The sequence below is a fragment of the Phacochoerus africanus genome, chromosome 8 (assembly GCF_016906955.1).
Source record: "Phacochoerus africanus isolate WHEZ1 chromosome 8, ROS_Pafr_v1, whole genome shotgun sequence".
Lineage (NCBI taxonomy): Eukaryota > Metazoa > Chordata > Mammalia > Artiodactyla > Suidae > Phacochoerus > Phacochoerus africanus.
In genome coordinates this window covers 36,186,909-36,205,232 of record NC_062551.1, presented here as the reverse complement: position 1 = coordinate 36,205,232, position 18,324 = coordinate 36,186,909, and the positions used below count along the sequence as shown (strand labels likewise).

Genomic DNA, 18,324 nt, shown 5'->3' with positions numbered 1-18,324 from the left:
TGTTTTATAGGATGCTCACATGAGCTTTCATGGGTCAGTTACTAGACAAGATACGTAGTTTTTTGCTGAACATATGAGCATCTTTCTTCAGAAGCTTTATCATCACCCTCTCCGTATAAGGAGAAAAGATTTCTAGAAGATGTATCTTGCAAATTATGCTGCCTTAAGTCTTAAAACTGAGTAGCGCCTGAACCCATCTTGTTTATCTGTTTAAACTCTAAGCTGGTCATTATAGCTCATGGGCCTCTACAAAGCGCTCAGTGCCAAGAGTAGACTGCATTTCCTCTTATCGGTAAATCTGGTCTTGAACAGTAGCCTCAGAAACATAATTTGTTGGTTTGGTTTGGTTTTTGTTTTTTTGCTTTTTAGGGCCACACCCAAGGCATCTGTAAGTTCCCACAGCTCACAGCAACGCTGGATCCTTAACCCACTGAGCAAGGCCAGGGATCGAACACGCATCCTCATGGATCCTAGTCGGGATCACTCACCACGAAGGGAACTCCCTAGAAACTTTATTTTGATTGTTTGAATTCTTAAGATGTTGTGGATTTAAATATTGAAGTGTTGAGAGAGAAAGCCTGTCTTGGTTGAGAGGTGAGCCAGAGCTGCTTTCCTGTGCTGAGCGAACCCAGGGGTCTGAGACGCGATGGAGGGAGAGGGGTTCTGCTCCTGCATGTCGGGCGGGCTTTTTTCTCGGCTTGCCAGAACAGTCCATGCGAGCCGCTCTTTGGGAGTTGACACCAGGGCAGTGAATAAAAACAAAAGATGGATGTGCATTTCTGTTGCACATGCCCTTCTCTCCCAGCCACGTCTGCTTCCGTTGGGCTTGGAGCATTGGTGACATGCTTGGAGCTTTGGCAGAGAAAAAGCCAAAGGATGGAAAGAAATTTGATAAACACTGTTCACGGCTGTGTGTTCTCATTGGAGTTTTCCTTGTAGCATCTCAGCTGTGACATAGGAACGCTTTCACCAGCATGAATCCAGTAGCCGTTGTGCCTCTGTAAACCGCATCTCAGACCGGAAGGTCTAGTGTCGGGAGTTTGGAACATTTCGTTCACCGTGTCTGTGACCTACACCACAGCTCACAGCAGCACTGGATCCTTAAGCCACTGAGCAAGGCCAGGGATCGAACCCGCAACCTCATGGTTCCTAGTCGGATTTGTTAACCACTGCGCCATGATGGGAACTCCATGCAGATTTTAAAAAGCATTCTGAATAGGTGAATTCCGGGAGATTCCATCAGCACACTTGCCTTGCAGACAAAATCAGGTGCTAGAAATGGGTGAAGTGTATAAACACTAATGAAGTGCCCCAAAGGGCCATGGTGGTAAACGTCTGCTCCATCCCAGTCCGTCCAAACCTGCTCTGCCCCAGGGCCCTGTTTAGACGGCACCGATGCCGCACTCGGCCTGGCCCGCTGCCCCATCGCCAGTCGGTTGTGCCGAGTAAAGGCTCTTCTTGGAGGATGGAAAGCAGCTGGTTCTCGGCGGTGCAAGTGTCGGGCCGGAATGGGGCTGTCACATTGCTTCCCGAGGCGACAGTGGCTGACCCCAGCACCCCTCCACGGGAACGGCTGCTGAAACAAACTACACCTAGAAAAGTCAAGTAGTGGTGAGTTCCAGGCTTAGGATCTTATTAGCACAAAGGCTTTAAAGAAATTGGCAGGTGGAGAGCTTCTGTGGTGCCAGCCCTGGCAGGAACATAAAAAGTGCTGTGTAAGCTGTAAAAGAAACCAGTGTACGGTGTGAACGTCCCTGAAGAGCCAACCTGCACACGTACCACCGCCATCTGACAGTTCAGGTTTGTGTTTGGCGAGGCACCAAGCTTGTCCCTGGAAAGAAGGCCCGCAGTGTTAGTCCTGCCTCCAGCCCTTGGCACACGCCGGCCTCTCTGCTCTGATGGCTTCCTGGCCGCTTCCTGGCCCGCAGACTCCTAGTCGTACCTGAAGACTCTTCACGGGAGCTGTGACCCGGGCCCTGGCCTCCCAGACCTCTCCGAAGGCACGGGCACTTGGTGGCTCCTCTGCTATCGCACTCCCCTGTGCTGGGGCGAGGCTGGCTCCTTATCTGATGTGGCGAAGCAGGCTGTCACCTCCCTGCGGTGACATCCCTGTGATGCGGGCGGGGCCCTGGCCCGGATGCTGGAAAAGCGCCGCTGGGTAAGGGGAACACTGTTAATCTCTCTGATGGGCGGCAGGAGCCCATGACAAGGTCATAAACCTACGTGTTCGTCTGGGCTCGGAAGGGGCGCAAGGAGTTGTGCATATGTCCTGTTTCGGTCAGATGTTACTGAATATCACTTTTTAGTTAATCAAAAGAAAGAACAGGGCAAAAGTGCAGTGATTAGGTACACGAATGCTCCTTAAACACTGCTGTCGTTGAAGTGTGCAGTAAGCAACCACACTTTATAAGACATACTCTGTTAGTCTTTTTGTTTGTTTGTTTGTTTTGTTTTTTTGTCTTTTGTCTTTTTATAGCCGCAGGTGCGGCATATGGAGGTTCCCAGGCCAGGGGTCCAATTGGAGCTACAGCTGCCGGCCTACACCAGAGCCAAGGCAACGTGAGATCTGAGCCCCGTCCGTGACCTACACCACAGCTCACAGCAACACCAGATCCTTAACCCCTCCTGAGCGAGGCCAGGGATCGAACCCACAACCTCACGGTTACTAGTCGGGTTCGTTAACCACTGAACCACCACTGGAACTCCCATACTCTGTTATTAATTAGGTTTTTCATTAAATATTTTAAACCCTTCCTCGGTCTGCATATTTACATGATTGATAGAGTTATGACCGAAGAAACTGACCATTCCTTTGAACCAGATGTAGCAGATCAGGGAAAGTGGGAAGCACCAGGTTCAAGGGAACTTGAAGGACAGAAATGAACCTCAGATGCTCTTTGACATCTAGAGGGAAAAACATTCTAAGTGTCAAGCCCAGACCTGTCTCGGCTCATACAATTGTTGATTCTATAAACCAGTGGTGGAATTAGAAACGGGTAGAAAGTATTGGTTAAGTATTGTGTTGAATCACTTGTTAGGGAAGAGTGTAAACACACACTTGTTTTTACAATTGTGGAAGGTTTCAGGTGGCTGGGAAACTGTCCGTTCAGGAGCAAGAAGGAGCATATGTCTTATCTTTCAAATGCATGTGAACTTGCACGCAATTGTTTCTGAGGGAAAAATACACAGAAACTGGATGCTTGACTGTTACAGAATTGTTAACAGTTTCAGAACATACGCCTTTGAGGAACACGACTCCCAAATCTAAGAATTACAGGTTCTTAATTTCTTAGATACCTGCTGTTGGGCTGATGACAAGACTCTAGGTTTGACAGTAACTCCTGCCTCAGTTCTCCCACTGGCTATGTCGTTGAGGGGCACATATCTGTCACCAGTGCGGTCTTCAGGCTACTATCAGTGCTCTTGCCATCGAGGTCAATTAAAGGGAGCCTGGATGGCTTGGGTTTGGCCCTGTGTGCTTATCCACCCCTGTCCTTTCAGTTAATGTACCAGAGTTCCCTGGTGGCTCCGTGGGTTAAGGATCTGGCATCGTCACTGCTGTGGCTCTGTTTCGATCCCTGGCCTGGGAACTTCCACATGCCGAGGGCACAGGCAAAAGGAAAAAAGGAAAAATCAATTAACCGTGTACCGGTTACTTCTACCCAAAGTACCATGACTCTCCAGCAGGTAGAGAGTGTTGGAAACCAGCCTGGTTTCTTGATGTAACATGGTAATCAATGTGACTCTTTCTCCGGATTGTTTGGGGACATTTTTGGTATTATTCTGACAAAACTAGTTTTGAGGATTTAGCTGTAAAAGGAGGGGGGGGGGGATATTGTTCTTGTTACAGTGAACAAAACTGCACCATCTGGCTTTTTCTGTTAAATTAGCACACGATTCAGTATACTGAGGATCATTCTTTAGGACTGATTCAGGCAGCCCGAGAAAAGGGCCAGGCAGGAAAAACAGGAACCCCAGGCGAGTTCCCGCCCAAACTAGATATCACTCAGGTAGAATCGATTTCATATCAGCAAGAACCAGCCTTGTGAACCCATTTATAAATAGTTGTTTCTGTGTTTTCCTCTAATAGTCCTGATCTTTTGCATATGGAGCTTTTGCATCTTTCTCCTCCAGTCGACACAGAACAGGGCGAGCGCACAGCTGAGGGGAGGTGAAATCTGTGCGCGGTGCCTCCCAAGTCTCTACCTTATCATGAAGCCAACTGGAATTACGTTTTTGAATGGAAAACCAGATCTAAAGCTAGGCTTTCATGTTTGCTACTAAAAATAAGTGCCCAAGAGCCACAGATAGTTTGCTACTAAAAATAAGTGCCCAATAGCTTCAATCCACGTGCCCATTTAAAATTAAGACTTTCAGGAGTTCCCATCATGGCTCAGAGGTTAGCAGACCCGACTAGCATCCATGAGGACGTGGATGCTGCCGTGAGCTGTGGTGTAGGTCACAGACGTGGCTTGGATCTCGCATTGCTGTGACTCTGGCATAGGCTGGCGGCTACAGCTCCAATTCAACCCCTAGCCTGGGAACCTCCTTGTGCCGCGGGTGCGGCCCTAAAAAGACAACAAGGCCAAAAAAATAAAATGAACATTTTCAGCATCTGAACCCCCGCCCAGCCCTTTAACCAGAAACTCAGGCTGCAGGCTCTGCTGCTCCTTAGTGAGAATGTTACCTCGGCGGGAGAGCCCCAGTGTGTGCATGAGTGCGGGGCTAACCTACTGCGTTCCTCTGACATGGAACATCTACAGGATAAGAAATGCAGAGGCTCAAAGTGTGCAGTGAAAGTTAACGTGACCCTTTTTTCACCTGTTAGGTTTTACATGTTTTCATAACTTGGACGTGTTAACCTATTTGGCTTGTAATCTGCGGTGCGTGACATGCTCCATTTCAAATGGCAGTGAGGCAGCACATTGGGCCTCCGAGCGCACAGGAGGAATCTGGGGCATCTTGAAGCAGCGTTTTACAGCAGTGTCTCTGCAGCAACAGAGAGCAAAGATGAGGGGCAGAGAAGTAAAATCTAGGAGTTTTAACGTGTACCTTCACCCTTGGCCTCTGGAGCGTTAGCATGTTGGCAGCTTCTCAAGGCATGTTGAAAAGAGGGTTTCTACTTCCTGCCTACAAATTCACGATTGCCTAACATGAAGTCGGGCTCTGGAGTATTTATAACTATGCAGCCTAATGAAACAATTTTTTTGTTTTTTATAGGGCCGCACCCACAGCATGTGGAAGTCCCCAGGCTCGGGGTCGAATGGATCCGAACCACGTCTGTGACCTACACCGCAGTTCACGGCAACGCCAGATCGTTAACCCCCTGAGCAAGGCCAGGGATCGAACACGCATCCTCATGGATACTAGACGGATTCATTCCGCTGTGGCCAGCGGGAGCTCCCCTGAAGAAAATATTTAGATAAAGCAATTGAGTTTATTCCTTGAAAATTAGGTTCTGTGTAACTCGCTGTGGTACTTAAGAATCAGAGTTGCTCACACATATTTTTAGAGAAAATTGCTTCTGATAAATGCCCATGAGGGAAGTTTAGTTTGCCTTCTGGCAAAAAGCCCTCCAGGGCCCCAGTCATGTGCTTTGGGGTGCAGCTTACGCCTGCTGCACAAGCATATGCCCTTGCGGTAGGTCAGCCTGGAAAGATCTGGGCTCCTGTTGGCCTTAGGCGATCATTTTCCTCGATTCTCTCTCGAAAGGTGTCTGAGCGTTTGAGTCAACCAGGAGTGGCGATCGGCTTGGCCTGGACCCCCCTGGGTGGGGAAATCATGTTTGTGGAGGCGAGTCGCATGGACGGCGAGGGCCAGTTAACTCTGACTGGCCAGCTGGGGGACGTCATGAAGGAATCGGCCCATCTCGCCATCAGCTGGCTCCGCAGCAATGCCAAGAAATACCATCTGACCAATGGTGAGCAGCCTGCCCTCGGCGGGGGTGCAGCTGCGGGCAGGGTGCCTTAGGATCGTCCCGGGCTCTGTGACAGAGACTAAGAGGAGCCCTCAGCGGTCAGTTACACCTTAAAGCACAGACCATTGCTTTGGAACCGCACGGAGATTCTAGTTCCACGTGGACCGGCACCTGAGCTGGAAACTGATTCCAAGGGTTTGTTTTTCATTCCCTTTGGAAGAGAAGGAAACCGTGCTTCCAGACCCCACTTGACTTGCACTGCCCGTTACTATTTTGAAGGAGTTATATGCCCCAAACATTCCTGTTTATCTCTTTGATTTTCTCTTGCGGGAGCGAACGAAAACAGGTGTAATGTTTCTACATTAAACTCCTCTCTTCCTTTTTTCAAGCTTCTGGAAGTTTTGATCTTCTTGAGAACACAGACATCCATCTGCACTTCCCAGCTGGAGCTGTCACAAAAGATGGACCATCTGCTGGCGTTACCATAGCAACCTGTCTCGCCTCACTTTTTAGTGGGCGGCTGGTGCGTTCAGATGTAGCCATGACTGGTGAGATCACACTGCGAGGTCTTGTTCTCCCAGTAAGTACGAAGAAACCTGTTTGTGTGGTTTTTAAATTAATAGTGGTTTGCCTTCTTCCTGTGACTGTCTTCGTTTTAAAACACATATTGAATTTTTATATCTGTAATTCATATTTTTAAATGTTGATCAAATAAAGGAAAAACCGAAACATTTTCCCCACGTTTTCTCTTCTAAGAAAGACTGGCTGAGGGGAAAAAAAATAGATCAGTCTGGTCATCAGAAAGATCAGCTGTTCAGGTGAGGAGTTGAGGCTTTGTTCTAGTTGTTAATATAGAGCATATTCGTAAAATAGGATGGTAGCTATTTTTAAAATTTAAGCCCAGTTCTCAGCCTTTTGAAGTTCCTCTGAGACCTCCACCCCTCCTATAGATAACTTGGGTTAGGTTGATAGATTGATGGAAAGAATTATAGAAAAGAAGTAGTACAGTACAGTAAAGACTACCATGTCTCACTGTTAAATTTGAAAACGTCGTGTACATATGGGGCTTTGGGGCCCCGGTCCATATTGTAACTACTTATGAAAACACTGAAAAATGCATAGAACTTGAGAGATGGTTTAGAAGGTTAAGTCACTCGTCAGCAGTACCAGGCTACAAGGAAGTTTTGGTGGGTTCATAGCAAAATGAGAAGGGAAAGAAAAAAGTTTTGCTCTGAGAACACCTTTCTTTTATGAGGTAATAGTGAAGTAGTCACTAATTAAGGTCACTAAAAATGCTCTCGGTTCCCTGATTTTTTTTTAATTGAATTGAACCAGAAAGTCATGCCCTAACGATTATTCACTGTGCCCTGTCCTCCACCTGTACCGCAGAGGAAAGCGGCTCTCCTCGCCTTAACCCAGCAGCTGTGGACAGTAGGGGCTTAAGACTGGCTGTGCCGCCGAAAGGACGTGAGCAAGTGCTCCGCTGGCCGCACGCTCCCAGGTTTGCCGTAGTTCAGAATGGCCCGCTAAGCGGAGAATAAAAGGAATCACTAAGTACTAGGGGTGTAATGCACAACATGGTAAATATAATGAACACTGCTGTGTGTTAATATGAAATGTGTTAACAGAGTAAATCCTAGGAGTTTTCCTCACAAGGAAAATAGTTTTCTCCTGTTTCTTTAATTTGGTATCTATATGGGATGATGGATGTTCACTCAACTTTCTGGGGTAATCATTTCGTGGTGGGTGTAAGTCAGATCACTATATTGTGCACTTTAAACTTATACAGTGCTGTATGTTGGTTATATCTCAATACAATTGGAAGGAAAAAAAAAAAAAGAATAAAGGGAATCCATTCAAAGGTCAAAAGTGAGTGGGGAGCCCTTCTGCTGATAGATGGGCCAACTTCTAAAGACAGAAATGTCCTGGCTGATGAAACAAACACACTTGGATTGGAGGTGGAGACGTCCCAGCAGGAATCCGGTGAAAAGCACTGGCTCAGAGCCAGAAGGTGCGGACCCGGAGGACAGGAGGGCGCTGGGAGACCCACACCAGGGGCTGCGCTGAGACCTTCATGGAACAAATGGCTCTGCCCCTGGGTCCCCCGCCCTTAAAGCCGATCACCCCCAAGCAAAGCCTGCCCTGCCCTCGGCAGACGGGAGCCCCTGCAGCTTTGAGGAAAGCTTCAGTTTGAAATGCCTGTGTGATGAGACGTGGCGAAAAGCAGCAGTGTGGGAGAGGAAGAGCAGTGAAGGGAACAGAGGCTGAGACCAAGCGCTTGGCTTTAAAATAAGGTCTTTGAGAGTTGGCCCAAGACCTGTTCAGAAAAAAAAGTAATAGGGAAAAAAGAGTCCGACAGATTCAACATCGCACTCCACAGAGAACATGGAAGAGAACAAATTGCTAAGAGGTAACGGAGCCTCTCCTGGAATTGAAGACCGTCGTCAGACTGAAAGGGCCTGTACCAACCAGGGAAAAGAACTTCATGCTCCCGACTTTTCAGCCGACCAAAGAAAAGGTTTTCATCAGTGATCCTAGATGTATAGCACCTGCAAAACGCTGAGGGGGAAAAGAAAGAAAATAAGAAAAAAAAAATTAAAAAAAAAAATCAAAACAAACAAAAAGAAACCTCTGAGGGAAAATGACTTTTAAATCAAGACTTTATACGCACTCACTGTCAGTCAAGTGTGAACGCAAGATAGACCTTTTCTTTTCTGCTTTGGGGGGTTGGTTGGTTCTTGGCTGCGCCTGTGGCATGTGGAAGCTCCGCAGCCAGGGATCGAACCTGCGCCACAGCAGTGACCTAGGCTGCTGCAGTGACAATGCTGGATACTTAACCTGCTGCACCATAATAAGGAAATTGCAAAATAGACATTTTCATACCTGCGAGGAATGAGTTTTTCACACTCTTTCTGAAGAAGATACCTTGAAAGTGCACTTCACCAGCTTAAAGCATTCCCGCCGTGGTGCACTGGGTTGAGAATCCGACTGCAGTGGTTCACTTAGCTGCGGAGGTGCAGGTTCAGTCCCTAGCCTGGCGCAATGGGTTGAAGGTTCTGGTGATGCTGCAGCTGTGGCCTGGATGCATTCCCTGGCCCAGGAACTTCCATATGTCGAAGGTACAGCCAAAAAATGTTTTTCAAAAAAATTAGTTTTTAAAAAAAGCCGCAGCAGCTTGGAAAGAGAGTAACAGTGGTGGGGGGAGGTGGCACCTATGCAGAAAGGCCTAAGGCACAGCCAGTCTCGGGGCAGCAGGTGGAAACAGCGGACAGTTTGGGAACAGCTGCCTTCAGGGATCACGGGTTCTGGGTGGTGTGACGGGGAGCCGTGTTTGTTATCTGTTGCTGCATACATACCACCCCAAAGCAAGGTTTATTATTCTCAGCTTCTGTGGATCAGGAATTGAAGAGAGGCTTAATTGGGCTCTTCTGGCTCAGGGTCCCTCATCGTGGTTCAGGATGCCAGCCAGGTCACATCTGAAGGCTGTGGCGGGGGATCTGCTGCCACAGTGGTTCATTCACATGAGTGCACGTTGGTCCTGGTGGCAGGACGCCCCAGTTCCTCACCACAGGGCTTTTCCATAGGCTGCTGGGGAGACCTCAGAACTGGCAGCTGGCTTCCTCCAGGGCCAGAGATCCAAGAGAGATCCAGGCAGAAGCTTTTGTTTTTATGACTTAACCTTGAAAGTCATATAGCTTCACTTCCACCACCCTCTTATAAGTGAACCACTAAACCTGGCACATGTTCAAGGGAGAGGAATTAGATTCCACATTTTGAAGGAACCATTGTGGATATATTTTAAAGATGTATTATTCCACAAGAGCTTAGATCATTTTGAGGACAAGCTATCTTCATCAAGTGGCCTAGAGGTCATGGCTTTAAACCTGTAAGGATGGAAGTCACCCTGGCGTGGAGCTGAGCTCTGTAGAGGAATGGTATTTATGGTCAAAATAATGGAATGGTTTTTCAGAGTCAACCTATAAACAAGATTGTTGTGAGTACAGAAAGGACTATGCATGTTAACACTGGAATTCCCTGGTGGCTCAGCAGGTTAAGTAACTGGCATTGTACTGCCATACCTCAGCTCACTGCTGTGGCGTGGGTTTGATCCCTGACTCAGGAATTTCTGCATGTCACGGGTGTGGCCCCCCAAAATTTAGAATTTTCCCCCATTAAAAGCATATAATGCTATTTGAAATGTAAAGAATTTCTTATTAGTCTTGTGGCTTTCCTAGCTTCTGCCATAACAAAATGGAAGATGACTTCGGAGTTCCTTTCGTGGCTCAGTGGTTAACGCATCCAACTAGGAACCATGAGGTTGCGGGTTCGATCCCTGGCCTTGCTCAGTGGGTTAAGGATCCGGCATTGCCATGAGCTGTGGTGTAGGTCGCAGACGCAGCTCCCGCGTTGCTGTGCCTCTAGCGTAGGCCGGCAGCTACAGCTCCGATTCGACCCCTAGCCTGGTAACCTCCATATGCCACGGGAGCCACCCTAGAAAAGGCAAAGAGACCAAAAAAAAAAAAAAAAAAAGATTTGGATGTTTTAAAACAGCAGTGCAGGAAAGGTGGGTCATGGCTTCTTTCACAGCCTATGGATGATCATAAACCTTACTAACCTTCTTCTCTCTTTGCAGGTGGGTGGAATTAAAGACAAAGTGCTGGCAGCACACAGAGCAGGACTGAAGCATGTCATCATTCCTCAGAGGAATGAAAAAGACCTTGAAGAAATCCCAGGCAATGTCCGGCAGGACTTAAGTTTTGTCACAGCGAGCTGCCTGGATGAAGTTCTTAACGCAGCTTTTGATGGCGGCTTTACTGTGAAGACCAGACCTGGTCTTCTAAACAGCAAATTGTAGGCCCAACGCGCAGCTTTTCAGAATTTTAAATGAAAAGTGCCAAAAGGTACTGACAAGATGATTTTATTCACACCAGTAGGGTTAAGCAAAATGCCCCTAATTTGTGAACGTAATCACAGTAACAAATCTCACTCGGGTGGTGGCTAGTGTTTATTACAGAAATGTTAATTTAATAAATTGATTAAATGGGAATTGAATTCTTATCTTTAGTGGGCTCATTCCTGTCCGTGGAAAGGTATGGAACCGTGGTTCACAGGTGGTCCCAGAACAGAAGCATCCGTATTACTCATCAGTGTTACTGTGAAGATAGTTAGAATGCAGTGTAAAATAACATTGAGCAGTTTCTTTTTGTTAATTGCTTTTTAGAGCCACACCTGCAGCACATGGACGTTCTCAGGTTAGGGATTGAATAGGAGCTACAGCTGCCAACCTATGCCACAGCCACAGCCACAGCCACAGTGGAGCCGCATCCAGCTGCGTTTCCACTGAGCCACAATGGGAACTCCTGAGCAATTTCTTAATCATTCCAGCCAGACTTCAGAATTTTATATTACAAAATAGAAGGATATGGGAGTTCCTGTTGTGGCTCAGCAAATTAAGAACCGGACTAGCATCCATGAAGATGCAGATTCGATCCCTGGCCTCACTTGGTGGATTAAGGATCTGGTATTGCCGTGAGCTGTGGTGGAGGTAGAAGCCATGGCTCGTGTGTTCACATGTTGGCTGCGGCTGTGGCGTAGGCAAACAGCTATAGCTTCAATCGACTCCTAGCCTGGGAACTTCATATGCCACAGGTGTAGCCCTAAAAGAACAGAAACAAAACGAAACAAAAAACCCAGATATGTAAAGACAGTCTGGAATTTCTTGGATAAGAATGGGGTCAAGTTACCCAAATACTGTGCTTAGACCTGCTAGTAAAAATCTGAATGTGTCCTGGGAGGCCACGTCCAGGTCTGGGGTCTGGCCAGTGGGAAAGCGAGCCAGCACCGGGAAATCAGAAAACATTGCACTGACTATCTCCTCACTACTGTGATTTTATTGCTGTTCAGTCATCCTTAAAAGGGAGGAAAAATAACTGATGTTAATTTGTGTTCAGCAACCAGAGGGAGCTAACCCACATGCACACCGCTTGGCCTTGTCTCACTCAGCAGTGGTAACGCAGCACACTCTAGAAAGCAGGCGTTACCTGCATTCTTCCTCGGGAGTCCTGCGCATGCACGCAGCTCTGAGCCAGCCTGTAAATAGCAGGAGGCCGTCTTCTGTGCCCTTGGCTTTGAGCATGTCTTTCCATACTAAAGGAGCGGACTGAGAAACCCCGGAGGTGTGTGAAACTTAACAGTATGTATGACCTTCATTTCTCTTAGCACTGGCTTTGGTTTTTTAAGGCCAAGCTTTTGTATTTATGTTTTGGTTTTTTTTTTTATTGTGGCAAAATAACAATTTACCATTTTAACTTAAGTGTAATTCAGGGATATCAGTCACAACATTGCACATCCATCACCACTAGCTCCATGGAAAGCTTTATCTTAAGTTCAAACTGCATCCATTGAACAGTAATTGCCTGTTCTTGAGTTCCCCAGGCCCTAGGAACCACTGTTTTGTCTCTGAATTTGCCTCATGTAAATGAAAGCACAATCCATGCTTTTGTGCCTGGCATATTTCACTTAGCAGGTCGAGGTTTCTCCATGTTGGAGCATGTGTCAGAATTTCACTGAAGACTGGATAATATTCCAGTTCGCACATCCCACATTTTATTTTCTACCTCTAGGCTGTTGTGCTGGGAATGTAAGTGTACATCTGTCTTCCAGTCTTGTTTTTCATTCTTTGGGAAAAACATGAGGAGCCACCCATGCTTCCCGCCACAGCAGCACCATTTGCCGTTCCCACCAGCACTGGACAAAGTTTCCATTTCCGTCCTTGCCGGCAGTTGCTTCCATCATTGATAATGGCCATGCTGAGGGTGTAAAGAAGCATCTGGTAGTTCTGGTTTGCATTTCCCTAATGACCAATGGTGGTATTTTCTTCTAGCACTGTTTGTAGAAAGTATTTCCCAAAGACCCCTTATATCACATCAGCTGGGGTTTTTGAGAACTGCTAATTAACTCAAATTCCAATTCAGCAGGCCTAGCTTGGGTTCTGCGTATGAAACCAGTGCTCCCCATGCTTCTTATGTATGGGCTTTTAAAATTATGCAGATATTAAAACTACATTAATGCTTTAAGTGCCTTGGTAGTCAGGAAATTCTGCACTACTTAAGACACATCTTTTTTACTTTGCCCCTTTTGTTTGAGCCTTGCTGTAAACCATGTCAGAGACAGAGCTCCTGAGTGCTTTCTGATTACTGATACGCAAAAACAGGAGCCAGAGTGATCCTCTTTAACATAAGTTTTTGATTCTTCAGCTGTAGGTAAGGTGTCCTGGCTATACAAGTGGTATTTAAAACGTAATAAACATACTTGAATTTTTCTCAATAAGGGGAGAAGGGTAAAAAGTACATGTGCTCAGTGAAACAGATTTCCTTCTTTCCTTGATGTCAGTCAAGACCTGCCTTCTGGGAGGTCCCGTCATGGCTCAGAGGAAACGAATTGGACTAGCATCCATGAGGACCTGGGTTCGATCCCTGACCTCGCTCAGAGGGTTAAGGATCTAGCGTTGCTGTGAGCTGAGTTGTCATGTGTAGGTCGCAGGCTTGGACCTGGTGTGGCTGTGGCGGAGGCCAGCAGCTACAGCACCAATTCGACCCTGGCCAGAGAAACTCCATGTCACGGGTGTGGCCCTTAAAAAAAAAAAAAATTTGCCTCCTGATCATAGCAGCGATCCTCTTCGTGGTAAGAGTGGGGATGCAGATTTAGCTCTGTTTCCACTGCCGTCTGAGTCATAGTGGCTGACCGAAATGCTGAGGATTCTGATTCTCTCATCCAAATGCAGTGACTAGTGATGTCTACCACCAAGAGCCCCCTGTACTAGGTGACTGATCGACACTTAAACCTTACCAAAGTCTACCCCTCTGTGAGTTCATCAATCCTGAGGGTGGAGAAAGCTGACTTTGTAGTTTCCATTATCAACTACTGAAATGAGAAAAGGTTTGCTATAAAAAGCACTTGACACTAAGCCACAAAGAATGTTAACTTTATCTGGGACCATTAAGATGTAATCACCATCAAGCACCTCTGGGAAATGACAAAGACAACAGCTCTATCAGGTTTTTTTTTAAATCTAGGAAAGTTTTATTTGCTATGCAAATTCAACCTACTTGGAACATGGTAAGTGTGGTTTGTACTTATCAATGACCTAAGAATATGTTTAACATTCTTGGACCTAATGAGAAATCTTTCATGTTAAAAATCTTGTAATTAAGTTCAACTCTAACATTGTCAGTGCATTTCTAGGCAACAGTAACTAAAACCCTTTAGGCTAAATCCCAATCTTAACATGACAGTGCAAGTTTGTCAAAATTTCACTTTATTATAAAACCAAGTATTCTTTCATACTCTTGTTTTTTCTTTTCAGAATTTGGAAAGGCTTAAGAAAAATAATTTTCCAACAAAATTCTTAAAACTATGTAAGGTTAGGGAAAATGTCTTCAGCAGACAATGAGAATACAGTGCCAGGCATAATAAGGTTAAGCACTAATAACCACACTTTACATTTTAGCAGGTCCCCAGCAAGTATTAAACTGAAATTTGGGGGATGCTGCTGTTTTTAGATAAATACGAGTTTGATAAATGATTCTACTAGCTTAAGATCATAAGCAGTAAGCCACCAAATAATCTTTTTATGTTTGGAAACACGCACACTGGGCAGGTGGCGAGGGGAAAGACTTAAGGTTCCAGCAGTGCATTCAGTCTATAGATGTAGTTGCTAAGTCTTGCGTGCAGTTCACCCTGGTTGTTCTTGCTCTAGTCTAATACAGTACTCTGACTAGCCCCCAGATATGTTTAGTTTGATCCAGTGTTTTGTTTTTTCTTTTGTCTATATAGGGCCGCACACTCGGCATATGGAGGCTCCCAGGCTAGGGGTTGAATCGGAGCTGTAGCCACTGGCCTACGACACAGCCACAGCAACTGGGGGTGCGAGCCATGTCTGCAACCTACACCACAGCTCACGGCAACGCCGGATCCTTAACCCACCAAGTGAGGCCAGGGATCGAACCCACATCCTCGTGGATTCTAGTCAGGTTCCTTAACCACTGAGCCACAAAGGAAACTCCCAACCTTTTTTTCTTTAATTTGGGTTACTCACCCATTCCTCCACTCAGGAATCTGAATGAAATAAAATTCCACCATCAGTATAATCATTGCTGCTGTTCTAGGATATAAGGTGCTCTTCAACTAGGGGTGCACAATTAAGATTTTTAGTAAGCTAGAACATCTATAGCCATTCACAAAAGTTTAAAGTTTGCAGAATTGTTGGCCTTTTAAAAAGTTATACATATTAAAATAAAAATCACTCAAGGCAAAAGAAAAAATTCCCCAACAATCATTAGCATATTAAACTGGTCCGTGATTCAATTTGATAGGACAAATTCAAGTTTAAAAATATGAAAGAACAGAAGGAATGGACTTGGAGTTTGGGATTAGCAGGTACAAACCACTACATATAAAATGGATAAATAAGGCCCAACACTATATTCAGTATCCTGATAAACCATAATAGAAAATAGAAAAGAACGTATATGTGTATAAACTTGAGTCATTCTGCTATACAGCAGAAATTAACACTGTAAATCAACTATACTTTAAATTAAAAAAATAAAAAACAGGGAGTTCCCATCATGGCTCAGTGGTTAACGAATCTGACTAGGAACCATGAGGTTGCGGGTTCGATCCCTGGCCTCGCTCAGTGGGTTAAGGATCCGGCATTGCCGTGAGCTGTGGTGTAGGTCGCAGACGTGGCTCGGATCCGCGGCTCGGATCCCGCATTGCTGTGGCTGTGGTGAAGGCTGGCGGCTACAGCTCTGATTCGACCCCTAGCCTGGGAACCTCCATATGCCGCAGGAGCAGCCCAAAAAATGGCAAAAAGACAAAAAATAAAAAACAAAGTTAGGGTATCATCTACCCCTACCCTTATAACCTCCTGAAAGAAAATACCAAGATCCCAGAAAGGGTTGGGGCATCAATGGGAGAAGGTAGAGCATTAATTATAAAGATGATTTAAGGACAAGAGTTAAACCTCATAAAGTCAAATCTCAAACCAATCAAGAAACATGGACCTAGATCTCATTATCCCTATAGGCCAGGAACATGAAGACAACCAAGGAGAAACAGTTAACAAATATTAAAATGTCAATCTTACTATCTATCAAACACACAAAATTTAGTATCTTAATTAGCAGAACACAAGGTTACAATGAAAGGGAAAATCCTTCACAGCGCTACCGTAGTTTCCACTGAAACCTCTCCAGAAATTATGGAAAAAGTATCAAGACCTTAAATAAATAAAAAAGAATCCTAAGAATATAACCAGAAAGCATTCAGACATGTTCACAGGTTGTTTACCATTAGTCAAAAAAATTTACCTGGGAGTTCCTGTGTGGCTCAGCGGAAACCGGAATCTGGCATCCACGAGGACGCAGGTTCAATCCCTGGACTCACTCAGTGGGTTAAGGAGCTGGCACTGCCGTGAGCTATGGTGTGAGTCGGTTCAGATCTGGCATGGCTGTGGCTGTGGTGTAGGCCAGCAGCTGTAGCTCTGATTTGACCCCTATCCTGAGAACCTCCATATGCCACGGGTGCGGCCCTAAAAAAGACAAAAAAAAAAAATTTAACTGGACAAATCGAACAAAGCAAATATCCAATATTGGGAAACTGGCTACAATTATAGTCAATCCTCAAAGTTATCCAAAATGATACTTTTCCAAAATTACTAAAGTGGTGAAATGCTTAGATGATCATGTTATGTGTGGGAGTGTAAGGGAGTTAAATAATCACATGATCCCACATTCTATTTCAAAATAAATGTGTATAAACACATGTGAGTACACATAAAGGACTAGAAAAATGAAAATGTTCATAGTAATCTCTGAGTAAGATTACTATTCTGTGTGCCAGAGTCTATATACTGAACATACATAGTGCTGAACACATACTGAATACCCTACACTTTTAACCAAACATTTTGTATTTTAAAAATGGTATACCTCCACAAAAAATATTCAGTATATTAAATGAGGAAAAACTGCTTTTCTAAAAAACATGTGTTAACAGCGATAGACCTGGACATATACTGGTGGTTGACCTGTTCCTTTCACCACAAAAATAGCCACGCAAACACAAATTATAACCAATTCCAAAAATAATGCCTGCATTAAGGAAAAGAAAAGAAACTAACAAACTTCTTTCCTGAAAATGGTTAACAGAAGTAAACCGTATTATCCAGAATTGGTAGTAGGGTAAGGGGGAAGTCCAAATTAGTTTTAACTGACTTTCTATGTTTAGGGTACCCATAAAAACCACACGAAATAAAATGATCTCTGGCCAGTCAGAAGGCAATTTCAGAGTCTTACTAGGTGCCTCAGGGTAACGAGCAATAGTTAACTATTTGGTGCTAGTTACAGGTATAATAATGGCAGCTAACATTTGCCGGGTGCTTATTACATGCAGAGCACTCTTCTAGGTAACTTGCATCCACCCCCAATGAACCCTGAGCAGTAGCTACCATAATTAACCCCATTCTATACACTAGGCAACTGGAGCCCAAGTGAGGTCTAGTTAGCATAAGCACATAGCTCCCTGGAAGGCTGGCTGCAGAGCCCAGGCACACAACCACTACAGCATGAAATAGTAATTCATTTTTTTCTTGGTGGTGTTAAAGGGGGAAAAAGTGATAGCAATTTAACTAACCAGCCTCCTAACTGAGTTCTGAGAATCAAAATGTAAGCAAGGGGAAGGAAAAAATAAGACTCCATGTGGTACAGAGGCCATATACCCTTTGTTTTGGCTGGACTTTAAAACAGATCTCTTATCTACCAAACTTCAAAATACAGCACATTGCTTTGAACAGGAAAATAACTTTGGATTTTAATCAAACTCTAATAGAGCTAAAAGCAGACACATAAGAGTTTTTTAATTTGCCAGATATTCTTTTAATGAGAATTATAAAAGACCAAAAACATTTTTTTTTGCAAACTGCCTTTTTTTTTAAAACAAATGATTTGCTTTTAATTACAAATACTGTGTAAGACGATGCCTTCTTTTGCAAAACCAATAAATACAAGAACAAATTTTAAACATATGTGATTTGTCCAAGATATTTGGGGGGGAGGGGGTGAGCCTGATTTTTCTTCCAGTATTTAAAAAAATCAGTATTCCCTAACCTTTCAAAGAGTAGTTTGAAGGTATGACTCAACTGGAGAAAAAGAGAGAAAAACCATCTTACAGTTGCTTTAAATAGCTTCTGATAATTCTTCAGGTGTCACCTTTCCTTTCTGGAGCTCATATCTTCACAAAATGGTTGAATTTAAAATTTTTCTAATGAACTGATTAATGGGGGAAAATATGTATTGAACACATATGTATGTATAAACTTTACCATAAACAATTATGCATATCAA

The 18,324-nt window shown here is 44.8% G+C and overlaps 1 protein-coding gene across 1 annotated transcript in view; it reads left to right on the top strand.

Annotated features, from left to right (window-relative positions):
* LONP2 (lon peptidase 2, peroxisomal) overlaps nucleotides 1-10,969 on the top strand; it is a 90,260-nt gene extending 79,291 nt beyond the window's left edge. Inside the window, exons 13-15 of the mRNA XM_047792129.1 lie at nucleotides 5,713-5,920; nucleotides 6,307-6,497; nucleotides 10,551-10,969. Coding sequence (XP_047648085.1) covers nucleotides 5,713-5,920; nucleotides 6,307-6,497; nucleotides 10,551-10,772 — 621 coding nt within the window. The 3' untranslated portion in view covers nucleotides 10,773-10,969. The remainder of the gene's footprint in view (nucleotides 1-5,712; nucleotides 5,921-6,306; nucleotides 6,498-10,550) is intronic.
* Nucleotides 10,970-18,324: the final 7,355 nt, after the last annotated feature.